General features: G+C 33.0%; 1 protein-coding gene across 8 annotated transcripts in view; it reads left to right on the top strand.

The window, feature by feature from the left end:
- EPHA5 (EPH receptor A5) overlaps positions 1 to 24,227 on the top strand; it is a 348,857-nt gene that overhangs the window by 173,149 nt on the left and 151,481 nt on the right. For 7 of the 8 annotated variants that reach the window (XM_027599098.2, XM_035726173.1, XM_035726174.1 and 4 more), the window contains 2 exons: positions 7,193 to 7,348; positions 11,391 to 11,726. The exons of the other annotated variant lie outside the window; for it this stretch is intronic. In XM_027599098.2, the coding sequence (XP_027454899.1) occupies positions 7,193 to 7,348; positions 11,391 to 11,726 (492 nt within the window). The remainder of the gene's footprint in view (positions 1 to 7,192; positions 7,349 to 11,390; positions 11,727 to 24,227) is intronic. 8 annotated transcript variants of the gene reach the window in all.

The raw sequence follows: 24,227 nt of genomic DNA, 5'->3' as shown, positions 1-24,227 counted from the left end.
CAATTTTGAATAGGTTCCCTGTATTCCATTATTTATAAGATTTTGATAAAGAATGTCATTAACTATTTTTTTTTTAATGTTTGGTAGAATCCACCAATGAAACCATGTGGTCTTGGGCTTTTTTGTGCTGAGAGTTTTGATTCCTAATTCAACTTTCATGCTTGTTATTGTTCTAAGAAGATTCCCTATTTCTTGGATTCAAGATTCATGATTGAATTGTGGTAACTTGTGCTTTTTTACAAATTATCTGTTTTTTTTTTCTAAGTTATCTGATTTGTTAGTATATCATTGTTTATAGTAATCTCTTATCATAATATGTACTTTGGTGGTTATCTGTTGTATTGTTTTCTCTTCCATTTCTCATTTTGTTTTTTAGTCTTCTCTCTTTTTTTTCTTAGTTAATGTAGTTAAAGCATTGCCAAATTTATTTTTTAAAAAACTAATTATTTTTAATATTCTGTTATTGTTTATTCTTGTCTCTATTTATTTCTGATTTTTCTTTGTTATTTCCTTCATCTACTAATTTTCAGGTAAGTCTCTTCTTTTTCTAGTTCCTCGTAGTGTAATGTGAAGTTGTTTATTTGAAACTTTTTTTTCTTAATATGAGCGTTATACCATAAATTTCACTCTAAAATTTGTTTTTGCCACATCCCATAGGTTTTGGAATATTGCTTTTTTTTTCTTTTGTTTTGAAACATATTTTGATTTGCCATTTGACTTCTTATTTGGCCTATTGCTTGTGCAGTAGTGCATTGTTTAATATTTACATATTAAATAATTAATATTTACATTGTAGATTTTCAGCTTTGTTTTATTGTTGATCTTTAGTTTTGTATCATTGTGGTTAGAAAATATATTTGGTATTATTTCAGTTTTCTTAAACTTGTGATATTTGTTATGTCTGTTTTTATGTGATTTAACCTGGGAATTTTTCTGTGTATACTCAAAGAAAATATGAATTCTATTTTTCTTGGATAGAATGTTTTATATATATCTTTTAGAACCATGTATTCTGAAGTATGCTTCAAGTAAAAAATTGTCTTGTTGAAAAAAGAAAACTTTAACTGAGGGTAAACATTTAAAATAAAGCATATCAGAGGGGAGGTGGGTAAGGGGATGGGTGAAATAGGTGATGGGGATTAAGATTACGCTTATCATGATGAGCACTGCATAATCTATAGATGTGTTGAATCATTATATTGTACACCTGAGACTAATATAACACTGTATGTTAACTATAGTGAGATTAATATACAAATAATTAAAAAATAGTATTATTTTCTTCTCTGATATCATTTTCTAATATTAAAATCAGCCTTATTACTTTCTACCATTTAAAGTTATATTCAAACTAGCCAGGAATTTTAGATTCTTGAGTAGGCTCTTTGTCCTATTTCTATGTGTAAGTATTTAAGAGATGTTGCTAAATTTTAGAGTTCCAACTTTAAGATCTATTTTAATGTATCATTGTTTTAACTCATTACCTATTTTTTTATACTGAGCATACATTTTAAGTGTAAAGATCCGCTTTCATTTTTTAAGTTTTGGTGTAAGTATTCAGTTATTTTGTAATTTCCTTATAGCATGTTGTGATATGTTGTTTTTCTTAATAAACACATCTTTTAAATTTGGGCTAAACTATCCTGTGGCCACTTCATTTTGAAAGATCTGTTTAAAAAGTAAATTTGACTTTTTTTATATCCTCTGATAATTCACATATAATAGAACTATGGTAAAAATCTTGTCATAGTGATTGTCATTCCTAATAAACCATAATTGGATAAATCCAATAACATTTTTGAAGATTAATTATACCTTAAACAATATAGACAAAAAAAAGTCTGTACATTTCTATTCCTGTTTCTTTATATATATATATATATATATATATATATATATATGTATGTGTTTTAAAATGATCTGTATATTTTAATTATAGTGGGGAGAATGATAGTATTCTAAATTACTAAAAAAGTATTTTCTACATTATTTATTTATTTTTTTTCTTGGTGACTATGCTTCTGGATTTTGAACTGTAAAATCAATTCACTTAGGTATCCCAAGGGTGATGGACCTTTAAGGCTAAAATATTTTGGACACATTAAAAGTAATTTAATTGATTATAAAAATTTATAGAAAAAATCCTAAATCATGAGGTTAACCAATTTTGGTAATTTTGAGAACTTTTTAAGATTTTCTAATTAGATTAGGCAATACCTTTTCAGAAATTTGACAATTGAAATTCATATATTGATGATATGCTTTTTCTGTTTAGATTTTTAAAACTATATTAATATATTTAATTAACATCCTTGTTTTCTAAGTGATAAATATGAGAGCTGGAATGTTGGTAGTTTTTGCAAAACCTCTAAGGTAGCCAGAGTAGATGTAGGACATATTATTATTTACCTTCCAAGACTTAATATTTAAATAATTTAGCTTTATCAGCTTTTATTAAGTTCTGCTATATCATTTACACTCTGAGAAGGACACATTATACTATTTACACAATAAATACTGATGAATATGTGCTCAGTACAACAGATTATGCTATGTAATGTATGATGAAAATCAAATGAACTGCTTCCATTCTCTAGAATGTTTATATAGTTTCCCAACTCTATATAAAGCAGGTGAGAATTCATACACATAAAATTATGACAAAATTTTTACTATATGTCTAATAAATAGTTGGTAGTCTAAAAGGTGTGTAAGGAAAGAATATGTAGCAATGGAGATCATCAGAAACATCATGAAAAAGGCTCTTAAAAAGAACGTTTGAAGCATAGACAGAATAGGAATTATTAAAAACATTTCCTTCAAAAAAAAATAGTTTCCTTCCCTTCAAATCAGACTGATGAAACATGTCAACATAGAATGCAGTTTTTGTCTCCAACTCCTTGTTCAACTTAAATGGACTTGCATAATATTTTCTAAATAATTTTTAGGTAATGTACAATTGTCATTTTGGAACAACTTTACTCCAAAATCTTCCTTTATGTTTAAATGAAACATATCAAGTTTGAGTTTAAAGAAATCTTACTACTTATCTAAATAATTATTTGTTAAATGTTGCCATGATTAAAATGCAAAAAGGTTAATTTTGCTTCTTTTGATTATTACTTTTTATTTTCTATCTCCCCAAATATGTTGTAGCTTTAGGGTGTCAAGTACAATTTGTATTTTCTGACCACAATATAAATATTCCTGGCCACAGTGCTTGACAAAAGGAGTGCCCTCAAAAAATAAATACTCAGTGTTTTCCAAATGCATTCAGATTAAATCCAAATTCCTTATCAGGGACTACAGTTTTTTTTCCCTTTAACTTACACTTGTATTTTGGCTGGAATGCTTTTCCTGCAATATTCAGAAGCAGATAAAGGAGTTTCTCAAATACTGGAAATTATAAGTAGTTTAGTATGGATGGGAGGGGACCACATTTGAAGGATTTGTTACATATTTTGTGGAAACTTGCAGGCTATGCTAGCATTTTGTAGTAAAATTAATTAGAGCTTCCCAAAATGGACATGATCAAATGCTGTTGAGAAGTATGGAAATAAAATGACTGCAATCTTAACAAGAAAATTTTCAGGGGAGTGGACTGTGCCAATGTATAATTTAAAATAGGAACTAGGGATGCATGTATGGAAAAGTAATTTTAGAAATTGTGCTCTGAAGGGGAGCAAAACTGTTGGATAGCTACAGGGAAAACTGAGATCAAGTGAGATTGATATTTTATTGTTGTTATTATTTGTTTTGTTTTGTTTCACTTTGTTTACATTGAAAAGCTCTGGAAAATTGTATTGGGCTCATGTGAATGACTAGGCGAGAAAGAGAGAGACAGACAGAGCAGAGATTGAAAGGAAGAGATTGAGAGAGACTGAGCATGTAGAAAGGATATTTGAAATATTACCCTCAGAGAATAGAGATGAGGTTCCTAATGAAAATAAAGATACCTTCCTTTGATAGAATCAAAAATACCTGTGCATTTTAACAGGAAGAAAGTTAGAGAGGTGGCTACAAGTGCTATAGGTTTGGAGATTTGGTGGTAGGAAAATGAGCAAGTTCCTCTAATGACTTCTATTTTCTCAGCACAGAGACAAATGTAACCAGCTAGGAATCACTAGAGCAGAGCTTCTAAGGAGTAAGAAGAGAGAGGAGAAGCTACAAAATAATCATGTTGATGCTGAAAACTAAAGTTAACTAAGGAATAATACTAAGGTTGTCTAGCAGCATTGTATGTCCCATTTGGATTTGGGGCCATGATTTGAAGGCAATGAATAATTACTTTTTACATGTATATATACATATATATTTTTTTCTTAGATAACACTGAGTCTACTGCTCTCCTCTGTATATCTCTGTTTGGATTTCTTTTGCCACCTCAAATTAAGTAACACTTTAAACTGATCATTATCTTCCCCCAAGCACATTTCATATCAAGCATTCTCTGAGGAAAGTGGCTCCCATAGTTCCTGGGCAGTGAAAGCCAAACACCTTAGAGTTAGTCTTAGGATTTCCCACTCTCACATCTAACCCATTAAATATATCATGAAACCTCATTGATTTTTACTCAGACGGATCTCCTGAAATCACCTACTCTCATCTATCACCATTGGAACCACTCTTGTTAAACAAGAGTCTTTTCCTGCACCAGTGCAACAGAAGCAAAGAAACAATTGCCTCCATCCCCGCTCCTCTCCAATCCATTATCCACACTGCTACACAATGATCTCTCAAACATCGTCATCTCAGTATTTCCCTGCTTAAAATTTTGTAATGACCTCAAATAATAAAAACTATAAAGTGTGTCCTGGTGTCCTTTTCCCTAACTTTATCTCTGCCACTTTAATTCTACGATCACCCTTATCAATTCTTTAGTTTCCTCTATCTCCTTATTTGTTCATGTATTTTGGTCTTTTGCAATGATTTTGCCCCTCCAATGCAGTTTAATGCACTCTAACGCCCCCCTAATGTAAATTGGATAATTTTCCTTTTTAATTTTTAACATATCAGCAGAGACTCAGCTTCCTAAGGAAGTCTTTTTTTGACATCCCAGTCTAAATTAAGTGTCAGGGTTCAATTCCATGCTCTTTCTTTTTTCTAGCATAGAAATATTTATAATTATTCATGCAGTACTTTTTTTTTTAAAGATTTTATTTATTTATTTGAGAGAGAGAATGAGATAGAGAGAGCACGAGAGGGAAGAGGGTCAGAGGGAGAAGCAGACCCCCTGCTGAGCAGGGAGCCCGATGCGGGACTCGATCCCGGGACTCCAGGATCATGACCTGAGCCGAACGCAGTCGCTTAACCAACTGAGCCACCCAGGTGCCCCATGCAGTACTTTTAAGATTCACAAAAGCAGAGCCATGTCTATCTTGTTTACCTCTGTAATCTAGTACCGAGCAAAATTTCTGGCCCACTACACTTGCTGAAAGCGTTTTGTTGAACTACTGACCAGAAAGATACATTTATCTACTTTTACTTACATGTATATTACTTTCTGCTTCCAAAGTTTCCGTGGAGGGTTAATAAGTGTTACATACGATATCAAAATAAGTTTTTAGGTTAAAAGACATTAAATAAAAGAAAAGAGCTGAATTTTGTTTCATAAATGATCATTGAATTCCAAATATGCAGAATTGTCTTTGAAAGTAAATAGTGTTTAAAGTGAGAATGGTTTTATTGAAAAGGATAAAAGAAGAAAAAATGGATAACTTAGCTAAGAATGGTATTGACTGCTACAGCAATCCTATTATAAGAAAAATAATATTTTAAATCTTTTCCTAATCATTTAGCTACAAGAATGTCTCTAATACTATCAAAAAGCTCTTCTTATCTTTCAAATACCTTCACATTCTCTCTGAATTTATAAGAGCATTAAGGCTTTGTTATCGCTATAATTAGATCTACTGAAAAAGTACCTTCTCATTTTTGTCAATTCCTGATTATTCATGATGATGGCAGAAAGCCTTTGCATGGATTACTAAAACCCCAAATCATTTATAGCACATGAAAATTAGCCCAAATTCCTTATGTCTATCAAAAATTTCTATTGAAATACAAGTTCACCTTTGAGCTTTAGCAAATTTCCATTGATGCTTGAATAAATGCTCTTAAGTGTATGTACTGAGTTTTGAAAATAGAAAAAATATATATGGCAGATGAGTTTTATGTAATCTAAACCCTAAAAAGTAATCAAACCAAAGGTTTGGTGTCTTTGATTGGCCCATAGAGGGAAACTGGAATGAAAGTTTGGCTTTACTAGCCACTGAGAAGAAAGAAAGATACAAAAGATTAGGGAATGAGCCTCATAAAAAGATTTATTTTGTTAGCACTTGACCACTAACAGAATGTTAACAAAAATATCCAGAGAACATATTCTTTATGTGATTCTGAATAGTTCAGTTAAAATCCTCATGCCATGTCATTCATTCATTTATGCATTACAGAATAATTTATGATCACCTACTGTGGTCAAACACTGATAAATATATGAATGCAAAATTGAACAAGACACAGTTTCTACCCTTTATAGATCATTACGATATGTACAGTATAAGTATGAATGATACTAGAATAGATGCTTGTTGAGTCAAATAAAAGTTCTAAAATGGAAAAAAAAAGTAAAATAAATGCCTAACATCTGACTCCCCCTGAAATCAATATAATGTGAATGATACACCAGCTCATCCATGCATTCTCCCAAATCCAACAAAATTTATGAAGCTCTTAACACCTACCAATTAATTAATTAATTAATTCAATAACAAAATTTTGAGCACCTACTATGTACCCTACCATTCTATGAGCATAGGGAAAAATATTATTTCTTCAACAAAAGTTGTGTTAATAACACCATAAATGAAAATTACACTCAAAGCACTACTTCAGTTTTAAATACATATAAGTATTTACCTTTTATAATATAATTTCCTATAAGCTCCCGCAACATAAAAATGACTAAAATACACACAGTCCAGATATGTTTAATTTAAATACTTAAATATTTGATTATCTGAATGAATAGCTTGGCATTTATGATTCAGAAGCTTATGAAACATTTTTGAAATTAATGGCGATATTGTGTTATATGTAATCTGTGTATACTAGTCAAAATAATGACATTATTCACAAAGCAAACAATGCATCTGTTCCAGGGAAAAGCTTAGTTTCTTATTTCTTTTGACAGTGTGCAGACCTGGGTTCTTCAAAGCCTCACCTCACAGCCAGAGCTGCAGCAAATGTCCACCTCACAGTTATACCCATGAGGAAGCTTCAACCTCTTGTGTCTGTGAAAAGGATTATTTCAGGAGGGAGTCTGATCCACCCACAATGGCATGCACAAGTAAGGAACCCAACCAATATTTGGTGATGCTAACTTTCACCACTTTGAAGAAAGAGCCTGATGGAGCCTGTTACATCCTATTAACATTTCCCCTAAAACAGGCATAATGTTTAATCTTCCAAAATAGTTTTTTAAACCAGATTTTGATTTTCTTAAGTAAGCACTGAAAAGTTGGAGTCTCTTTTATTACTCATTGTTAGAAGCATTCATTTTCCCTAATTTCAAATTCAACATCGGAGACAGATAAGGAATTTTTTCTTTTATTTTATAATTTCTTTTAATGTTCATGACAGCTAAACATGACTCTGATAAACCCATTTTCCTTTTCACCGTAAACTTTTTTTCATTCTTCGTCTTCTCCCGAGCCAGGCTTTTGATCACATAAACATGTAATAAATGGTACTTTTGCCTTTTTTTTTTTTTACCTAATTTGCCCCACAAAACGAAAAAGGCCAGTAAGAAGGTCATTTATGAAGGAAGACAGGAAACACTTCAAGAGCATGGAGTACTGGGGGTTGGCAAATCAGATTTAGGAGTCAAATAGGAAACTAAAGCTTTAGCGAGGACTTCTAAGCAGTTGTCCTATTCCTTATAAGTGAGTGTCCTTAACTATTATTAATTATATGATCCCATAATCATATAATTAGAATGATGAAGAGTAAACGTTATTTCCAACATCTGCAGTGGAAGCATCCGCATCCATCAATGTTTTTGGGTGTTTTGTTTTTCTAGTGTTCCACACTTCTATTTCTGAGAAGGAAACGCATTTATGTATTTGCTTGATAAGAATACTTTCATAAGTTGTCCACATTCACAGTCTCTATGGCAAATCAAACAAAAACTCAAAATGGCAGGGAAGAAAGTGTATCTCCTATCCCCATAAGATTCAGTATCCATGACCTTGCTTGTTTTATTATTTTTGATCCTAGCAGCTGCAGTTGCTCTCAAAGATGACGACCAAAATTTTTGAAATCTAGCATTCATTCTAGTATGAAATATAAACAGACATACAATTCCTTTAATCAAATGACAACAAACTGAAGTTTTATCTGAATTTCAGCATCTGAACTTCATAGTGTCAGTGAGACATATTTTCATAATTTCTCAAATCATTGATATTAATTAGCTTTACATTGCTAAAGATCATTCTTTTATCACAAGACTGATCATTTTATGAGTTAGATGATTACTAATTATAAATACTTATTTTTCAAATAAATAAAATGGTATTATTATATACACTTTTGGGAGGATGCATTTGAGTAGAGGAGACATAAACTATGATTGCATGTGATGTGTTTTGGTTACAGTTGAGGTTATTTTAATTATCAGAGCAAAAGAATGCCCAGAGAGTAAAAGGGAAATGTGGCCAGACAATAGAGTGGTAAATTAGGGAGAGAAAACCATATCTTGAATTATCTTTTAAATTTCATTTATTTTCTAATAGTTATTTTCTTTAAGTGGTCCAGCCATGATCTTTCTCTTTTTCATCGTAAAAGTGAGTCTCCCTTTCTGTAAGTTCATTAGGTTTGGGGTGAGGGAAAGACTGTGCTCTGGTGGCAGGGACTACTTAGTCCTCTTATAGGACTTGGGGCTTCAAATTTTCTGTTTCCAGGTGTGCGGATTTCTAATACTGTGTTTCAAAAGAATTTGTATGCATTTGTTGAAAACACTACTGGGACTTGTGTAGAAGATCTTTCTAATATAAAATCTGCGGGTGTGTGTGTATCGTTTTTAGTTGCATTCGTAGCACCACAAATACTGCATATGATCCCCTTGCATGGATGGCTTGATTGATGTTCACATGTTCACATGAAAGTCTGGAATTTTGCTTTCTGTTGGCTCTTTGGAATTAAATTTATGGTTCCAACTGCTTTTAATAATTTTGATGTATATATGTATAAATATATAAATATATAACATATGTTTATATAATATATAATGTATATATTATAAATATATAAATGTGGAAAATAGAATGTTATAAACTTACAGGAAAAGAAAAAAAGATTCTGGTGAATCTGCTTCAATGAGGGGTACTTCTCATAGCTCTGTTTTGGTTCATATATCACATCTCAGCAAGGCAGTGGAATTTCATTAGGTTATTTTTTAAGTGTATGTCAATCCGAGCCTCTACTTTCTACTTCTCCTTTAGGACTTCACTTGAATTTGAGTTTTATTTTGACATTAAAAGACATATACTTCCCCCCCAAATGTTTGAGGGGCTATTTGTAGAGAGAAGAAAAGGAAGAGTCAAACTCTGATTTTTTTTTTAATTTTACAAATTTAGAGGAAATATGTTAATTTGGTTATATTTCACATGTCAGGAAGAAAAAGTTTGATGTCTTCCTGAACTAGACATATTTCAGGTATATTTTACCTTATTCTCAGAAGTAAACCTGTAACATTTTGATCTCAAATGACATTTTCTCCATAACTTTCCACTATTAAATAAGCTACAGTTCACAGTAAAAAAATAATACTTCTGTATTTCCATCTTAAGTAACTGCTTTATATTGAAGTGTGTGAGGTTGTATGTATGGAAAATTCACGGGGTTCAATCAGAAATATAGTTGAGCTGGGGATTATTTTGCCAAAAATGGGAACTCTTAGGTTATGGGGTCCTTTAATTTAAATGGCAATTTGTAAATACCAGGTGGATTTTTTAATTACTTTTAAATTTAGTCTTCAAGAGTCATGGCTTAATAAATGTTAGGTAGAAATTAATATTATTCTCTATATTTAAAACAACAGATATTAAGAGAACTAAGATATGTCCTTCCAAGTAGCTTGATTTGTGCTTATGAACCATTCAACGACCACCATAGTCCATTCTATTCCCTGTCAGGAAGTTTTACATATTAAGTCTGAAACAAATATAAATGTATTTTTTGGGGGGGACATGTGACCATATAACATTAACAAATGATTGAAGTTATAACTCTAACTACCTGAAAATCAACTATAGACACAGACATTATGCGATTCCTTTTTAAAAAGACTATTTTTTTAGAGCAGTTTTAGGTTCACAGCAAAATTTAGAAAAAGACACAGAGACTTCCCATATACCCCATGCCTAAATACATAAAGCCTCCCCCCTTATCAGTCCCCGCCAGAGTGGTATACAATTGTCACAAGTGATATGGAATAATTTTTAGTTCTCTTTAGTAAGCTAATTATTCGTTTCAGAAATAAAGTAATATACAAATGGATATTGTTTATTATTTATATATAAATTTGTTCTGATCCTTCAAGATCTGAACACTTTAATTCTTACTCTTATAGTGTTTTTGAGAGTTATTTTTAAAATAAATTTCTGATTTCCAATTAAGTAAAATTCACAATTTGCAGAGCCACAGTATTAAAACAGTATCAAAGTAAGTGAAGTTTCATTACACATTGCAATGTCCAACTACTTAAATTCTAGTTTCTTCTTGACATATGAGGAAGATTTCAAACGTTGTTGGTGATTTATCTTTGGATATGCAATTCATTTTGAGGTAAGCTCAGGCTATTTTACTTGCTGCAGAATTTGTAGTCAAGAGCCACACTGACAAATCCTATTTTCACTTGTGCTCATTGCTTAGTAAATCCTTCATGTGTACTTCCTAGGTTTCCGGGACAGATCTCAATAAGGAAGTAATCAGTTCAATCCCCAAGGAGAATTTTTCCTTGGACTTGTCAAAGGACTTACCACTTTTTGAATATATAATTTTTTTATCTAACATTATTTTTACATACATAGTTTTACTCCATAATTGTTTACATGTACACTAAGCAAAACATATGTTTTAACTAAACAAGTGGTTATAACAATGCCAAGATAAGTTATTTCTGTAGGGTATAAATCCTGCTATCGTCCCAACAAAACTATAACAAGATTTTCCAAAGATTATTACAAATTGATGATTCTTGCATTTGCCCTATTTAAAAGATTGATTACAAATCTATTTTTTTTCTTCAGACCAGGGATTTGTATAGTAAACAATGCCTAATTTTATCATCTTAAAATATGTTTTTCTCACTTTACTTTGCAAACCAGGACCCCCCTCAGCTCCTCGGAATGCCATCTCAAATGTTAATGAAACTAGTGTCTTTCTGGAATGGATTCCTCCTGCTGACACTGGTGGAAGGAAAGATGTATCATATTATATTGCATGCAAGAAGTGCAACTCCCATGCAGGTGTGTGTGAGGAGTGTGGCGGTCATGTCAGGTACCTCCCCCGGCAAATCGGCCTGAAAAACACCTCTGTCATGATGGTGGATCTGCTCGCTCACACAAACTATACCTTTGAGATTGAGGCAGTGAATGGAGTGTCCGACTTGAGCCCAGGAGCCCGGCAGTATGTGTCTGTAAATGTAACCACAAATCAAGCAGGTAAGTGTGATGTCCAGCCAAATCATGTACCTTAGGCCGAGCTCTGTCAATTATCTCTATAGCTAAGCGAGGGCTGACTGCGTGAGATCTTCCCATAAATCACAAGGTTAGGACTTAAAGTAGACTATATCTCAAAATGCTTTATTTAGTTTTAAACAAATAAAAGCTAAGGCTTTCTTAGCAGACTCATACGTGGACAGGGAAAGAAAAATGTGTTTCAATTGATTTTTTTTATTAAAAAGACATTTCTGGCTCAAATTCATTTGTAGCAAAAATTTTTACCTCAAATTTCACACATGCAATTATGATAGCTCAAATCTACATATTTTGTTGTTTTGTTTACATTGTTTTTTTTTGTTTATTTCATTAATTTAGCAGATAATCAGGCAGGTTCTATTTGCTTGTTTATTTGTTTTTTTGGCATCACAGCTGAATTTTCTTTGCACATTGAAATAGGCTTTTCTTATTTCTATTATTATTAAAATAATGTACAAAATGAATTTTTCTTTGATAATCCATTTATCAAAGTTAGAATAGCTGAACTGTACATGAAAACACATTTATGTTCCATATGAAGATCTTGGAATTACTGGGGAGTAATTATTAAGGAGAAGGGAATACAATTCTGCTTGAGCTACTAATTCACCCCCCCCCCCAATTTCCACTCAGCTATGCGATTTTAAGTAAATCAATATAGAGGACTTCTTTTCTGGTAAAATGAAAACCAAAGATAGACTATTATTAAATTAATAATTCAACCTATTATGTGACAAAAATCATTCAAAGCCCGTGGGCAATTTATGACTTGTTTTTGTCAACAACAGATGTGTGGGTAGGATGAGGCATTAAATGTAACTTCCCTCTATTCCCTGGCCACAGTTCTCAGTCCATGGGCATAAACTTGTCACACTTTTTAGTACCCCAGCTGGACTTCTTTTCAGTGAGGACATCCTTGCCAGCATATTCACAATGAAACAGGATGTGTTTGACTGAATAGAATTGGACATACATTAGTATAAGTTTGTAGGTTGTAGAATGACTGGGTTGACAAAAGAATGCTGTTGGTAACCACGTCTCGGCCAAAATAATTTGAATTATATTGAATGTGTCAGGTAAATCAAGTCATTACCTCTTGAGAAAAAGAAAATGCATACAGTTGAGTTCATAGTTGCTTCTGATTGATTAAGCCAAGGGAAATATTCAAGAGCAGCCTGGATGATATGAAAGTAATTGAGTAATTCACTAAGAATCATTCTAAATACTCTAGAGATTCTTATCCATGTTGAATAGATGTCCATTTTTTTTATTCTATGAGAGAAAACATTGCACACATATATGCCACTTACCTAAGTGAATCCTTTATATTTTTCTCCATTTGCTCCCTAACCTAAGGTAGAACTAATAAAAGTGTTAAAGAGCTGGATAGGAATAGTGAAAATTAAGTTTTCCTTCACTCTAGACTCAGCTGCTGACAATACTGGTATATGTCAATATTCTATCACAGTATCTAGTCACAAGTGTTCAGTAAATGTGAACTGCCTTCCCACATCAGAAAAATACTGGTTTTATAACATGTGATTTCAGGCTTCTCATGCAACATCTTTCAACTTTACTTGGTTCCATGTATGAGTCTTCCATTAATATTGAAAACATTTTGAATAATCACTAAGAGTTGTATTCCTCAGGGAGAACAATTTCTAGCTTGCATAACCTCAACTTACTTGAATGATATTTCTCTGATGAGCTAGGTATAGGAAATGACTGTACACTTTTAAAATGATATACTTAATAAATATTTGCTTTAGTTGTCTTTGACTTGCTAGTCTGTTCAGACTGCAAAGTGTACCTTAAATACCATGAAAGAATAATTTTCATCCAGCTGTTCAAGGCACAGCTATCATATAAAATAAACATTTGTATTCGGAGCAGATATTTTAGTTGCTATTTTTTCCAAGTTCTCAGGATACACATACTGTAAAAGCTTTGCAAACATAAAAAAAAAAAAATCAAAACAAGAAGAGATTTTTCTTAGTATCTGACTCTTCCAGACAAACTAAGTCTCAGTTTTCACAAAAATTGTTAACTTCAAGTAGCTCTTAGGATGTCTTATGTTTAATATCACTATTGCTGCATATTTATCAAGTACCAACATTATGGAAAATGGGCTGTAGTAGTTACTTTTTAATATTTGAATATTTTAAGCACTAAATTGAAGCAAATTATTTGTGCTCTATGTGTTTTTTATATAAAATTTCTTTCAACAGATCAATCTTTTTTAAGGAGGGTTTTTTTAGAAATGCATTTCTTTTGTAATAGATTCATTTCAGATTTGTAATTTATTTTGGCATTTTCTGATTTATTTCTGTGACATCAACACAGTGTGTTGTTGAATAAAAAAAAAAAGCCAACCTAAAATAGTTTAATAAATGTTTTATTCGGTGTCTTAATGAGGACTATAGCCCAGGAGACAGTACTTTAAATTGCTCTGAAGAACTCCAAAGCATGTCAGTTTACAGAGGATTATGTGCAAAAAGGGAAAAGGGTATCCATCCTTGCAAGCAGTTCTCCATTGTATAGTGTGCGTCCCAAGGTACAATTTGTTTGGTTGTAGAAGGTAAGGTTTACTGATTTCCATGTAGGCATGTGAAAGAGCCTTCTGTCGTCTTAATACATTCTGTTTCTATCATATCGGATTATTCAAAAATATTACTGGCCTGCATCTGCTTAACTGGTTTTCCGGTTCTTCTTGTTTTTGGTTTCTCCTTGAGGTCACTTGAGATGGTCACAGAAGGTTGACATCAGTCATCTATTGCAGTTTTAGTGCACAGTCTGAACTGTCCAGATTCAAAATGATATTTTAAAGTACAAGAAGAAAAACTAGCAATTTTTTTCAAGATGAGAATCTTTCATTAAGCTAGGAACTGAAATTGATTAGGTAACCCTAGCTGATTGGTCTATAAAGGTAAATAATGATTTTGTGCTGAAGATAGTGATTAAATGATAAATTTATGGATGTTTATACAGTATTTAAAACACTTTCTCAGTCATTATATCATTATGAAGTCTAGCACCTTGTTCTTGGAGAAGTTGTCTAAATTCAAATGGTACTTTTTTACATGTAATTTAATAGGTAAAGTCAAAATATAAAGTTTTGGGGCATCTGGCTGTTTCAGTTGATGGAGTATGTGATTCTTGATCTCAGGGTTGTGAGTTTGAGCTCCATGTTGGGTGTAGAGATTACTTAAAAAACAAAACAAAACAAAATCCCAAATACAAAGTTTTAAGAATACTAGAATTAGTTGGACTTTAGGTTCCTTGTAAGATGCAGCAAATAGTACCGAGGTTGACAGGAAAGCATTGTAAAATTGTAAGGATTTTCATGGTCAAGAAAAATAAACACATCTGAAAGGGGAAAAATGAGAAAAAAAAGTATTTTACAGGAAGATAAGTGCTGTCTGTTGGAGGGGAAAATGATAGGAAAATACAATGGAAATATGTTAATTATGTAGAGAACTCAACAAATAGGTTGCAAAGTGGATAAAATGATGAAAATGCAAACCATGAATTTTTTAAATTCTTAAACTTAGAAAAGGGATACTGAGTGAGTTCCTCCAGCTTCCTAGTGAGTTTGTGTGCTTTATGCAATACATTCTTTCAAAAAGTTGAAGTACACATGATAACCTTTCCTTTAAAAAAAATATTTAGATTATTTACATAACAACATTTCTGTTGTTCTTCTGTTTTTTTTATCTAAAATATCTATTGGATAGTTAGGTGGATAGATGGATGAATGGATAGATAGAGTGAGTGATACATCAACACATAGTATGAGAATTAAAATTCTATTAAAAGCGAATATTTTTTAAGTTTCATTATCTACTCACAAAACAGTGTGCATTACCACATTTTTCTATAAACATATTCTTAAAGTTTTTATTTTAAAATAATTTTGCTCTAGGCATACTCTATCAAATTTAAAATTTAAAGCTTTTTAAATATATACAAATGTATATTTTATCCCAAGAAAGAATAAGCTCATTCTAACCAAAAACAAACAAACAAACAATACCCTAAATTACTAATATTTTAATATGCAAAGCTACAGAATTCTAATTCTGAGGTAAAATAGACCAAACTTTGTTTTGAATTAATCTTAGGCTCTTGGATTCTATCTTCAGAGGGTTTGGTTGACATGATATGAGTTGCAAAATGCAGCAAACATTTTGGAGGGCATGTCCCAACCTGTCCCAGAGTATCAGAAATATCACTAAGATTGTTTCTCGGCCTTTTGGCTAAGATCAAGTGTAGAAATATCATTAAGAAAGATGCCCCTATATTTTGATGGTTTTTATTTCTTGGTTCTTGCAAAAGTGTCTGGGGTACATGATAATCCCATTCCATCAAATACTTTCAGTTTGATGCCATTCATGTAGTCAACCAGCATGATACATCTTAGGATATTGAGATGATCAGGGTTCCCTGAGGACTGAATTATGCTGTAGAGCAGGAAATTTAAGAGAATACTGAAACAAGATGGTGAAAGTATGTTGTCGCTCTTGCCAAGGTGGCAACAAATGTTTTCTGTGGTTTCTGTGTATTGAGATGTTAAAAAAGTTTGTTGTCACCGATTAGACCATTACTAAACAATGGTGATGATATTTTTTGATTTTCATCAGTGGAGAGACCATATCGGCTGTGTTTGTAATCACCACCTGATTAAATGCATAGTTCGGCAAAATTAGTTTGTCTTCTGCTCAGACTAAACAAGTCATTTAAAGGTCATAACCTCCACTCTTTATTCCTCCATATTTTTTATGGTGGCACTAATTTCTTCATTCCCCCACAGATACAATAAAGATTTGTGCTTACTCTTTTGGTAAGATGGAGATACTTTAATTTGGCCATTACTGTAGTTTTACAGATTTTACTTCATGGGCCTCAGAGACAGAGGTTTCTTCCAGGTGCAAGGTAAATCTTCCAACTATATACCAATGACCTGGTGAAAGAATCAAAGGCTAAGATGGAGAAGGCATCACTGTGCCAATTGTTAATATGGGCTCAGAACAACATCTCATTCATCACCTTATCCCCATAACGTCCACCCAGATCAGTGTTTCTTAGTGGTATTTGGAATCCACAAGGATTCATGTTAGCCCAGACACAGTATTCAATAACCAGTGAAAGATCTGGGCATTTACTCCTCCCGCCTCCCCTTTTATTTAGAAATAGTCAGAAATATAGAGTATAGAGAAGCTAAAAGGCAGATATACAGTGTTAATAGATGTTGCTATTGCACAATCCTTCTTTAAAGGCAATCACCTTTCTCTTCATTTAAGGGACTATGGGGTAAATACAGATCTTCCTGGATTTATGATCAATCTAAGTCAAAGATGCATTTAATATACCCAACCTGCCAAACATCAGAGTTTAGCTTAGCCTACCTTAAGTGTGCTCAGAAATCAACATTAGCCTACAGTTGGGCAAAATCATCTAACACAAAACCTATTTTATAATAAAGTGTTAAATAACTCATGTGATTTATCGAATACTGTACTAAAAGTGACAATCAGGGGGTTGCCCAGCCACAGAATGGTTTTAAGTGCTGTTTGTTGTTTATCCTTGTGACTTTGTGTCTGACTGAGCTGCGGCTTGCTACCCAGCTTCATGAAAGAGTATCATACTACAAATCACTAGCCCAGGTAAAGATCACAATTCTAAGTAAGGTTTCTATTGAGTGTGTATCACATTTGCAACATTATAAAGTCAAAAAAAATGTAAGTTGGACCATCTTAAGTCAGGGAACATGTGTAAACTAACTCAGGTTTGGGAACTGGTAAGATATCGTGACTAAATTTTGATTTGTAATTCTCAGACCTTCATGTCTTTAGGGACACAAATCAAATGGCCCATAATTTTGGTCTTTGAATGCCAGAGTACTAAACTTTTTGCCATCCAAACCCTGCTGCCTATTATGAAATTTATGCCTACCCCTTCCAATAGAAAGTGCTACTATTTGGCCTTTTCCACACCTGAACCATAAAGAAACCAAAAATTATTTCACTGCAGCTTCAACTTCTGTGTTCTCAAGTATAGAGAACAGAAAACATAGAGATTTTGTTTATGATTGTGGCACTGCCATGAATTTATTTATCATTATGAAAAGAAAATGTCTCCTGAAGATGTGGGTAGTTTCATAGGTCTTAAAATATAAATCCATTTTAGCACTTCTATTTCAGCAGGTCATTTAATTCCTTCTTCTACATTAAAACAAGGAATTCCTGGGGCGCCTGGGTGGCTCAGTTGGTTAAGCAACTGCCTTCGGCTCAGGTCATGATCCTGGAGTCCCGGGATCAAGTCCCGCATCCGGCTCCCTGCTCGGCGAGGAGTCTCCTTCTCCCTCTGGCCCTCCCCTGTCTCTTGCTCTCTCTATCTCATTCTCTCTCTCAAATAAATAAATAAAATCTTAAAAAAATAAGGAATTCCTAGTTTTAGAACTTTATTTAACTTTGGCCACCTTTCAGTCCAAATTTTGGTCAACAAATTGAAGAAACATTTAGCACTTGTGCCAGTGACCTGGAGAAGCACATTGAATCCAGAATCTCTAATCATGCATTTATAGTAGCTTGAATTAAATTGTTTCCAACTCTTACACATCTGAGAAACTCATAAAATCCATTTTTTCCACACATTTCTTATGCTTTGGCAAATTTAAGTTATAGAATCTTGTGAGTCTTATATCCAAGAAGTTTCTTGCCCGCAATATTGACTAGATAACTTGCTTTCAAGAAAATGTTGGTATTCTGAGTTCAGATGGAGTAATAGGTTTGGGCAGGAAGAGAATTGCTTCCATCTATCAGTTAACAATCTTAGATAGGGTGTGGGCTTGGTAATGAAAACGTGAAGAAACCACTTCCTCAGTCAAGTGTGGAACAACTGAATCCAGTAGCAAGAAAGACTCAGTAAATCTTAGAAGTTGAGAATATTCTGAGTTATCTGAATTCTTCCACATATCTGTATTCCAATGTTCAGGATTTCACTTTTTCTTCCAATAAGTGGCCTCATTTTCTCATAAGGCAATGCAATAAGTTCAATCATTTTTACAATTCTGGAATTCTATGAAATAAGATTTAGATTTTGATGTGAAGCTCTGTTATCCTTCTCACTTGAATTAGAGGACTTTTGGCAGGGAGACTCTGATGATCTCAGTATGACATGAGCTGAAAATTTAAATTTTAAGCTTCTTATTACTTTAAATTCTGCTGTGCACTTGGATACAGCCAATTCTTCCCATATTTCATCTATTTTTCATACTTTTATAATACTAAAACAGGTGGAATTTGGTCACCCAAAATACTACCTTCCAGAAGCCCTTTTTTTTGAGGGGACCTCAGGTGATGAAACATGCCATTACATACCAGGCATTGTTAGATTACCACCCCTGAATACTAAATAGGTCCTTGCTACATTGAAATACAACTAAGGCGAGGCACAGGGTCTATAGTCCCATTCCCTTAAAGACTATTGCCTGAAACATTTCTCTTTGGGGAACAATTTTTGTTTTTAAGGTCTGTTTTCTTCATTGCAAATGAAATCTACTCTGGTTGTTTTAAACAGAAAAGGTCTTTAATACAGGATATTAAGTGGCTCATACAGTCAAGGAGAAGAATAAATTCAAAGACTGGAGGCTATGTTTCTAGAAGAAATGCTCGATACTCTACACTTGAATTGGCTCGATGAAGGGAAACATTGCCACTATAGCCATGAAGCAGTGAATGGCAGAGACTTGACTTTACTGCAACTGATAGTGTCTCTAGCAGCATTGTTCTTTCAGAGTCTCAGACTTGTACTGAAAAATCTTCAGTATTGTCACCAGAAAATATTCATATTTTACTACCATCATCACTGGCAGAAAGCAAAAAAATGAGAACTTCATGAAGAACTGAGTATCTTAAGTTGCCCATTTGAATCAATACCTTGCCTGGGCAAGTCTGATGGATCTCAAGCTATATACCTTCATCCTAGCAGAAAAGGAGCTTGGACTATTTTTGAGTTCTGATTTCTATGTTGGAGAGATAAGGTTTATTACCTTTGTTTTATAAATACATAAAGTGACATTCAATGAATTTATTCAAATTTGAATTAAAATTTATACATAATAATTGCTACACAAGTTATCTCTAACATTTTGGGAAAATCTGATTTCTCAAGTAATTAAGATTTGTCCTTACTTTCTCTTTTTCCCTTCTTTCCTTTCTTCCTTCCTTCATTCTTTCCTTCCTCCCTTTTTTCGTTCTATCTTTCCTTCATTATACATATTTGTATTTCAGATGTTGAGGGTGAGTTAATAAGATGCCTCACCTCTTGGCATGTTACCATCTTTGAACTATGCAAAGCTTTCACCTGTTTACTTTCTTATGCACCACTTTTGTCTCAAATCCATTTGTCATTTCCTACCCAAAAGAGAGATTTTTTATATGCAGTGGGTTTTTTTGTTGTTGTTCATAAGTATTCCTATCAAATGTTTATTTCATATTGCATATGCATGTTTTTAATTTAATTTAATGGTTGTATTAAATATCTTATTCTGTCTACTAATTTTTCACCATAATCTAAATATTTTATAGACTTATCCACGTTGCTTTTGGCCATCAGATGTGCTGCTTGTAACTGCCATACATTCACTATACTTTCCATATCAGCTCGCCCAATAACAGAGATCCAGATTCTCTGCACAATTTGTGAGCATTCTTTCTTCATTTTAAAGTCCTAATAGAGTGAATTGCATTCAGTATACACAAGTTCTCTTTTAGAAAAAAGAAAATAACAAAGGCAAATAACAAAAAAAACAGGAAAACAACAAAACTAGTAGACCACATTTTCACTTCTTTTCCCATTTTCCTACATAATATACCTAATATAGGTTTATTGTCTTCAAAATGAAACACACAGTGGAAACTGTGTGTGTGTGTGTGTGTGTGTGTGTGTGTGTGTGTGAATCTATCGCACAGAGTAGTAAATAAATATTTTGGTTAAGTTTCTAGATTGTGGAGCCAGAGTTTCTGGTTTCCATAATGTCTTTGCCACTTACTAGCTGTGTGACATGGGTAAGTTAATTAGACCTCCCAGATACTAAATAATAGCATCTATGACATAAGATGGTTGTGAGAATTAAATGAGTTAATATCTGTAAAACAATTAGTGTAATGCCTAGCATGTAATAAGGCATAAATAAATGTTATATAATAGCATTTAAGAAACGTTTTGCTAATATTTTAAATAGTGTCTGTCTGTGGAAGAAACTATGGGATAAATAGGTTTTACACTTTATGAGTATTATATAGACAAACTCAATGGTGAGGTAAGATACAAGGGAAAAAAAACATTCAAAAGAAAAAGCAAATATATACAACCACTAATTATACAGGTAACAAACAAAACTGCTTCAAGCTTGGAGGAGTAAAGCAAAAATACTATTTTCCAATGATGACTCTATCTTCAATGATTTCTTAAAACACTGAGTTTTATATTAGCATTGAAGTTTTTCTAATTTTGATAAAAATATCCAGAGCAATAGCACAAAGAAACAAGAGAATAAAAACATCAAAGTAAGAGCAAAATTGGGGGAAATACCTTGTAAATAAATAAATAAATAAAAATAAATAAATCAGAATGAAAGCTCATTGGAAACAAACAAAACTAGAACAACAAAAAGCCCTAAACACAAAAGAAAATAAGTAATACTTTTTATTTGAATCAAAATATATTTGGAAAAAATAATAATTTTGTTAACTATGTAATTTTTGTGTGGATTGACATTAATTTTGGTCAATTATTAAAGTTTCAAAGGAAAGATACCTAAGAGACAAATGTTTTGTTTAAGTACATTGGCCTCACGCTGATGCTTCTGTGACCAATTACTGGTATTACGGCTACCAATGAGAAGCTTCTAATTTTGCCAACTGAAGCTTCCCATTTACGTTGAAAACTTGGCTTAAGTGAGGTGCAAATTCTGCGCTTGTTCCTATGCCTATTTGCTGTTTTGAAAACATAGCTCAAAGATGAGACTATGATTAGTTTGTCCATAATTCATCTCTGGTTTATTTAGTAAAGATTAAGTGGATGGGCTGCAATATTTTCAGAAGCCATCAAAGTTCCTCTTTGGTTCGGTGGCTTTAGACATTTGCTAAAGATTCACCTGGTTTTTACAAGGCACTCCGGAGTCTTCTGTTGCTTCTCTTTCTCCCTTCTACCGACCGCAGTGACAGTGAGAGACAGTGATGGCTAACATGTTCAGCACTTACTGTGTGCATATTGCCATGTGAAGAACTTTATTTGCATTTTCTTCTTTGATTCTAACAATATCTTCATGACATAACATTATTATTATTCCCATTTTTAGGATGAAGAAACTGACGTTTAAAGATGTGACGTGATTTCCCCAAGGTCACAAATCTAGTAAGTGAGGGAATAGGAACATAAATCAAGGAATTCTCACCCTAGAGCCACGATACTCTGACTCCTAGGAAATATTGCACATGCTATTCCTCCACCTGAAGCCCTATTGCTTATATCCTTAACTGAGATAGCTCAGGCTTCAGATTGGCTTAAATTGCTGCTTCCTTGAGAAAAACTTTCTCTGCTCTTCAGTTTAGACAGGCCTCTCTAACATAACCCAGAGCACAAAGCACTGTAACTAGGTCTTCTCTTGTCTGTTTTTCTGGAATCTTAAGGGGTCACAGCAGTGCCTGACACTGTGTTTGTTGAAATAATTTATAAATGAAAGAGTCGGATGGTTTCTGTATTATTCAAATTAGCGTTGTAATTCCAGTTACTGGTAGTGATGTTGATGTGTAATGTGTTTTAAAGATTTTTGGAATTCTTCAAATAATTTTATGACAAATTTTTGTTTGTGTTGAATGTCACTTATTTATTTATTTTTAAGGATCCAGATGCAGAGCCCTGATTGTAATTCATAGGTTTTGGTTCTCCAGGACTCTGAAATAAGATATTATTTAAGGTCTACCACTTAGCTGTCCTGTCCGCTTTCTTAATCTCTCTTCTTTAAACACTCTAATCTTGACAAAAGGATTCATTGAATAGTACTGAACCCAACTTCTCTAGTGAACCCACCAGAAAATTTTATATAATGATGGCTGTGCTATTTAAGGGTAATGCATGGTATCTTCACTCTTAGTGTGTTTAAGAATTACTTACTCTTAGACTCCACACTCTAAATTTGTAATTCAGTATATCCACGGGAGGGCCTGAAAGTCTATATATTTTCTCTCTCTCTCTCTCTGTCTCTCTCTCTCTCACATACACACATACATACACACACAGCCAATGAATCTGCTGCAAGGTGTGTTTGGCCCCCATTTTAAGAAAAATTATACTTGCAAGACGTTCTGATATTTGTTTCCTGTCCTTCCTCTTTAGGCAAGTAGTGACAACCCCGTAATCAGGTTTATTTGATGTTGCTTTTCCCTAAAGCTTTCTACAAAATAGCTGCTGACAGTTTGTTTTTAAACCAGCAATGATTTTGTTAATACCATTCTTCTTCTCTAATCTGGAAACTATATTCTGCCCATTGCTTACCTGCAAACTGGTTTTAAACTCTGCTCTTTTGTGTTAATTCTGGTTGCAAACTGATTCCCTATTCAACAGAAACATGGTCAATGATCCATTTCCTCTGTGAACCATCAAACATTCTTGTGGCTCAGCTTAGAATCAGAGCAGCTCAGCATTTGAGCTAGTCAATCATTTGTCTCATTGGCATGTATGCTATGAACTTATTTGCGTAAAGGTGCATATTGTAAATTGATATGCATAGAATATCAATTTCTTTAAAACCTTACTCTGAAGTGCCATTGCCCTTTATTACTAGTCCTTGAGAGCAAAGAGCCTTCCCAATGGCCTGGCATCATGTAAATCTTTTTAGAGTCCTCTTTAGATGTAGTATAATAGTGAAACCACAGATGGAAAATAATGTTTAAATTAAGAATATTCAGGAGTCCTCTTTTAAATTCTAAACAAAGTTTGCTTAGAATACTGAAACATTTTTTCACAACTTATTGGAATGACTTGTTCATGTTATTTTCCCGAAATTGACTGCCATTCATTCAAACACCAAGTATGTATTTAGTACCTCCTGCATTCATTATTCTGTACTGAGAATTCTGAAAGATACAAAAGTAGTTGAAGGCATGCTTCATCCATAGAGGATTTTATTTGCCCACTGAAGAATTAAACAATAAGAATTACATCTAATGAGGTAAAACAATTAGAAAGGAATTAATGACAATTTGGTTAAGTTCAACAGCCAGAGCATCAGATTCATCTTTGAATGACAATACGGATTGACTTGTTGACTTCACATTATCTTTTTTTTATTTTTCTACCTCGCCTTCTTTATCACATGTACATCTGTAAAGGCATTCATTCAAATCCACTTAGTCATGAGATACAGGAGTATTTACTAAAAATAGAGGATAAACCATTTTG

Source organism: Zalophus californianus, chromosome 2, assembly GCF_009762305.2.
Source record: "Zalophus californianus isolate mZalCal1 chromosome 2, mZalCal1.pri.v2, whole genome shotgun sequence".
NCBI lineage: Eukaryota > Metazoa > Chordata > Mammalia > Carnivora > Otariidae > Zalophus > Zalophus californianus.
This window is presented reverse-complemented; position numbering and strand designations above follow the sequence as displayed.